This window comes from Brachionichthys hirsutus, unplaced genomic scaffold (genome assembly GCF_040956055.1).
Source record: "Brachionichthys hirsutus isolate HB-005 unplaced genomic scaffold, CSIRO-AGI_Bhir_v1 contig_843, whole genome shotgun sequence".
Lineage (NCBI taxonomy): Eukaryota > Metazoa > Chordata > Actinopteri > Lophiiformes > Brachionichthyidae > Brachionichthys > Brachionichthys hirsutus.
In genome coordinates, this window is record NW_027181500.1 from 1 (window position 1) to 5,000 (window position 5,000).

At 51.0% G+C, this 5,000-nt stretch overlaps 1 protein-coding gene across 1 annotated transcript; it reads left to right on the plus strand.

Moving 5' to 3' along the window:
• Window positions 1–1,158: 1,158 nt before the first annotated feature.
• Window positions 1,159–4,513, plus strand: LOC137917497 (protocadherin-18-like; the record flags this gene model as incomplete). The annotated part of the gene is made up of 3 exons (XM_068760234.1): window positions 1,159–3,654; window positions 4,003–4,058; window positions 4,344–4,513. Coding segments are annotated over exons 1-3 (2,722 nt in total), but the record flags the coding sequence as incomplete, so codon positions are not given.
• Between the last annotated feature and the right edge of the window lie 487 nt (window positions 4,514–5,000).

Below are 5,000 nucleotides of genomic sequence, written 5' to 3' on the forward strand. Positions count from 1 at the left end.
AGCCAGATGGCCAAGTGTTTCTCCCAAACTCTCCTTGCCCAGGACGGGTTGCTCAGATTAGGAGGTTGAGGGTTCTGGTGCTGCTGGAGGCACTGGGTTCAAATCATCCTGTCTGTGTGGAGTTCATGTTCTCCTCGTGTCCGTGTGAGTTCCCCCTGGGATCTCCGGTTTCCTCCCACCTCCAAAAACATGCAATGAATGTGAATTGATTGCTGCAAATTGTTCGTATGAGTGCGTATGAATGCGCTGGCGACGCGTCCGAGGTGTACCCCGTCTCTCAAGCTGGGACAGGCTCCAACCGCCCCCAAGAAAATGGATGGATGGATGGGTTCGCAAAAGCATCGTCATGCCTCAAGAAGAGGAGGAGGAAGAGAGAGAGAGAGATGGATGATGGAGGGGAGTTTTTCTAGTCCTCCTCAGAAGCTATTAGGTTGGAAAAAATACGCTTCAATGATAGGATGAGGTATTTTAAAGTCCGCGGGTTAAACAACCACGTCCACGCGCACGTTGCCTTCCTTGTGCACTCATTCTGAGAGGACGCCCTTATTACGCGCGCCCGACAAAAGAGCAGACTTGGCACAGATTGTGAATTGAAACCGTAACAATGCAAGTCTGCCGCGGTCAGTGTGTGGTCGAAACATGCCCAGAATAATTCCTCCTCCGGCCCATTGTTGTGGCACACTTAATTCTGGGGTGTCCTCCTAGGGGTGGGGGGAGGGGGAAGGAGGCCATTCTGGTGATTGATTTTTTTTACTTTTTCTTGGGTTTTTTTTCGGGGGGGGGGGGCACATAGAGAAAGAGAGTGGAGGGACAGAGCAAAGTGGGCGGTGCTGAGCGCGCTGTAAACACACATTGACTTCAGGCCCGCCTCTCTCTCTCTCTCTCTCCTGCATAGACGGAGAGAGAGAGAGAGCTGTGCCTTTCCTTCTCCCAGACATTCTCACTCCATCGCAGACGCGCGCGCGCATCAGGCAACACGCATATGTTGGTGCGTGCAGCAGACTTGTTTACCAGATTTGCCATTCAAGTTCATCGTATTTATTTCTTCTTCTTTTTTACGTGCACCTCTTTGCGCACAGCGAGCGGCAGCTGGATTTAACATGACAGATGCGTGAGGAGACTCTTTCTTCTTCTTCTCTTCGAAGTGGGACACAGAAGATGGAGGCAAAGACTCAGACCAAAGGAAACCTCTTCTCTTCGGCGCTGTTCAAACTACTTTTTGTGGTTGCGCTTGCGCACTGCGCCAACAGTAAGACGTTGAAATATAAAGTTTATGAAGAGCAGAAAGTGGGAACTGTTGTTGCGACGCTTACGGAGGACGTATCAGGGGTTCTATCCAAACTACCGACTTCCGTGACCTTCCGGTTCCGCGCAATGCAAAGGGGGAGCGCGTCGCTCCTCTTGGTCCGGGAGGAGGACGGCGAGATCAGCATCGGCACGAAGATTGACCGCGAGAAGCTTTGTGAGAAGAATTTGAACTGCTCCATTGAATTCGACGTGGTCACTCTGCCCACGGAGTTCCTGCAGCTCTTCCACGTGGAGGTGGAAGTGCTGGACATCAACGACAACTCCCCGCACTTCGCCCGCAGCGTGGTTCCCATTGAGATCTCCGAGAGCGCGTCCGTGGGGACGCGCATCCCGCTGGATGGCGCAGTGGACGCGGACGTCGGGGAGAACGCTCTGCACTCATACTCCCTGACACCCAATCACTTTTTTAAGATTGACGTGAAAACCAGGACTGACGGAGCGAAGTACGCCGAGCTGGTGGTCATGAGGGAGTTGGACCGGGAGGTGCGGTCCAGCTACCAGCTGCAGCTCACAGCCTTGGATAACGGCACGCCTCCGAAGTCTGGCTCCACTTTGCTCAAGATCAGCATCTCTGATTCGAACGATAACAGCCCAGCTTTTGCTGAGCAGGCATACAGTATCGACTTGATGGAAAACTCCCCCCTTGGGACGCTGCTCATTGATTTAAACGCCACAGACCCAGACGAGGGCAGTAATGGGAAAGTCTTTTACTCCTTCAGTAGCCATGTCGCACCAAAGATCTTGGAAACATTTAAGATAAATCCAGAGAGCGGACACATTACTCTCATTAAGAAAGTGGACTATGAAGCCACGGCTTCCTATGAGCTGGATGTTCAGGCTCAGGACTTGGGCCCCAATTCCATCCCTGGTCTTTGCAAAATTGTGGTGAAAGTGGTGGATGTGAACGACAACAAGCCAGAGATCAACATCAACCTGATGACGCCCGGCAAAGAGGAGGTGGCCTACATCTCAGAGGGCGCCCCGGTGGACACCTTCATCGCTTTGGTGCGTGTCGATGACAGCGACGCCGGGCTTAATGGCGGGGTGGTGTGCAGGTTGCACGGGCACGGACACTTCAGACTCCAGAAGACCCACGAGAGGAACTACATGATCCTCACCAACGTCTCCCTGGACAGGGAGAAGAGATCAGAGTACAGTCTGACCATCATCGCGGAAGACGGGGGATCCCCCAGCCTCTCCACCATCAAACACTTCACGGTTCAAGTGTTGGATGAAAACGACAATCCTCCAAGTTTTGAGAAGAGCCGCTATGACGTCTTTAAGTCAGAGAACAATTCTCCTGGGGCTTACCTGATGACCGTGGTGGCCTCAGATCCAGATCTCGGGACCAATGGCCAAGTTACCTACACCATCGTAGAGGCTCTGGTCCAAGGGAGTCCCATCTCCACCTACGTCACCATTGACCCTTCTAATGGTGCCATTTATGCGCTACGCAGCTTTGACCACGAGGACGTGAGCCGAATCCCCTTCACCATCCAGGCACGTGACGGGGGGGACCCTGTCCTGTCATCTAACACCACCATCCTGCTGACTGTTCTGGATGAAAATGACAATCCGCCCGTCATTCACTCGCCCTCCCTGCGGAATCACACTGCTGAGCTGCCAGTGTGGAAGTACGCGTCGCCAGGCCAACTGGTCACGATGCTTAAAGTCACCGACCGTGATGCTGGTGCTAATGGAGACCTGAGCTGCACCATTGTAGGTGGGAATGAAGATAGGCTGTTCATAATGGACACTCGGCGCTGTGAACTCAGGACCAATGGCAGTCTTGAGCAGGCTCCACGGGACGTAATGGAGATTAGGGTGGAAGTGCAGGACCGGGGCAGCAGTCGGCTGTCCACGGGGGTCCTCCTCAGGCTCTCGCTTCAGGAGACGATGGCTATTCTTCCTGCTCTTTACCCCACTGGCTCCAGCCAGGCGCCGCTGGACCTGTCCCTCATTGTCATCATCTCTCTGGGCGCCGTGTGTGCGCTGCTGCTTATCGCCATGGTGATGTTTGCCACTGCCCGCTGTAGTCGCGACAAGAACCCCAGACACAACTACAACTGCAGGGTTGCAGAGAACAGCTACCAAAACCACCCCAAGAAGCCTTCTAGGCAGATCCACAAGGGCGACATAACCCTGGTGCCGGCTGTCAATGGGACCCTGCCCGTCCGAGCCCACTCACACTCCCCATCAGCCTCCCCGACCACTGAGAGGGGCACCCTGGGGAGCAGGCAGAGCCATCACAGCCGGCAGTCCCTCAGTAGCTTAGTGACCATCTCCTCCAATCATGTACCAGAGAACTTTGCCCTGGAGCTTGCCCACGCGACCCCCCCTGTAGAGGTCAGAAAACATTCATGCTTTTAGTACATTTTCAGAAGTCAAGATGCCATTTTTGCTCAGAGTATTAAATACATATGGACAAAAGATAAATCCAATGTAAAATGTTGGTTTGAATCACGTTTATTTAATTATGTTGGGTATTTGCTCGCCATTTATTAGTTACTCGCATTCCTTTGTGTCGTGTTTTTGTTGACTCAACACCGACCCCCCACCAGACACCGTCTTGTGGCCTTGCTTGTTTGACTCCATTCATTTCCCCCTCTTCATTTTCCCCCTTTATTTTTGTCTTTTTGTTTGTGTCCCTTGGGATTGTAGCAAGTCTCACAGCTTCTGTCCATGCTCCATCAGGGCCAGTACCAGCCGCGACCCAGCTTCAGAGGCAACAAATACACCCGCAGCTACAGGTAACGCACACTGCTAGCATCGGTGTCACATACGCAAGCACTGATCTAACCACAGCAAACCTTTTCAACACGAGCATTCTTACATCGTCTCTTATAGAAATCACAAATGAAATGTTTGGTTTGGAGTCAAACTGTTTGGCTTTGCATCATTTTCTGTAAAGCTTCTTGTGCAGAGAGCTCTGAGGGGGGGGGGGGGTCTCTACCCTGACACTGATCATTTTATTGGAGAACATTTGCCTTTTTGTCTCAGAGAAATGCATCGAATCGCTCCGTCTATCCATGCAGGTACGCCCTGAATGAGATGGACAAGTTCAGTATGAAGGACAGCGGTCATGGAGACAGTGAAGCTGGGGACAGCGACTACGAGCCTGGCCGGGAGTCCCCCCTGGATAGGCTCCTTGGTGAGGGCTTTACTGAGATGTATGCCCCTGATCGCCAGCACAGACCGCATGCAGGTACACGCCTGTCACTCCAGCATAAACAGTATAAAGACACACATATTAAAGGGTATACAATTATTTTCATTAATTATTTATACGTTAAATACATTGTCAAATGACCCAACGTCGAGTAACTGACATTGATTTGTGAATATAAAAATATCCAAAGGCAACAGTCTCTAAAATGTAGTTTTAAATACAAAGATATTCAATTTAAACTAAAAACGTAAGGAAATATTGACATGCAGGAAACAGCAAATTTTGGCATTGACACTTGAATAGTTAAAGGTTAATGATCTGTCCATTGTCTTCTAATCATTTAGGACTCAGATCACTGCTGCCAGTGATGCTGTAACTGTAAAATGTTTCCATCATTATAATTATAGTTCAACTGGGCTAAATGAGTTCCTCAAACTTAGGTTGTACCCCCATCTAGAGGTCGGCGTGTGGCCGGATATACCGGTAGTGTTCCGGAGAATAACATGTTGATGTGCTCAAATCA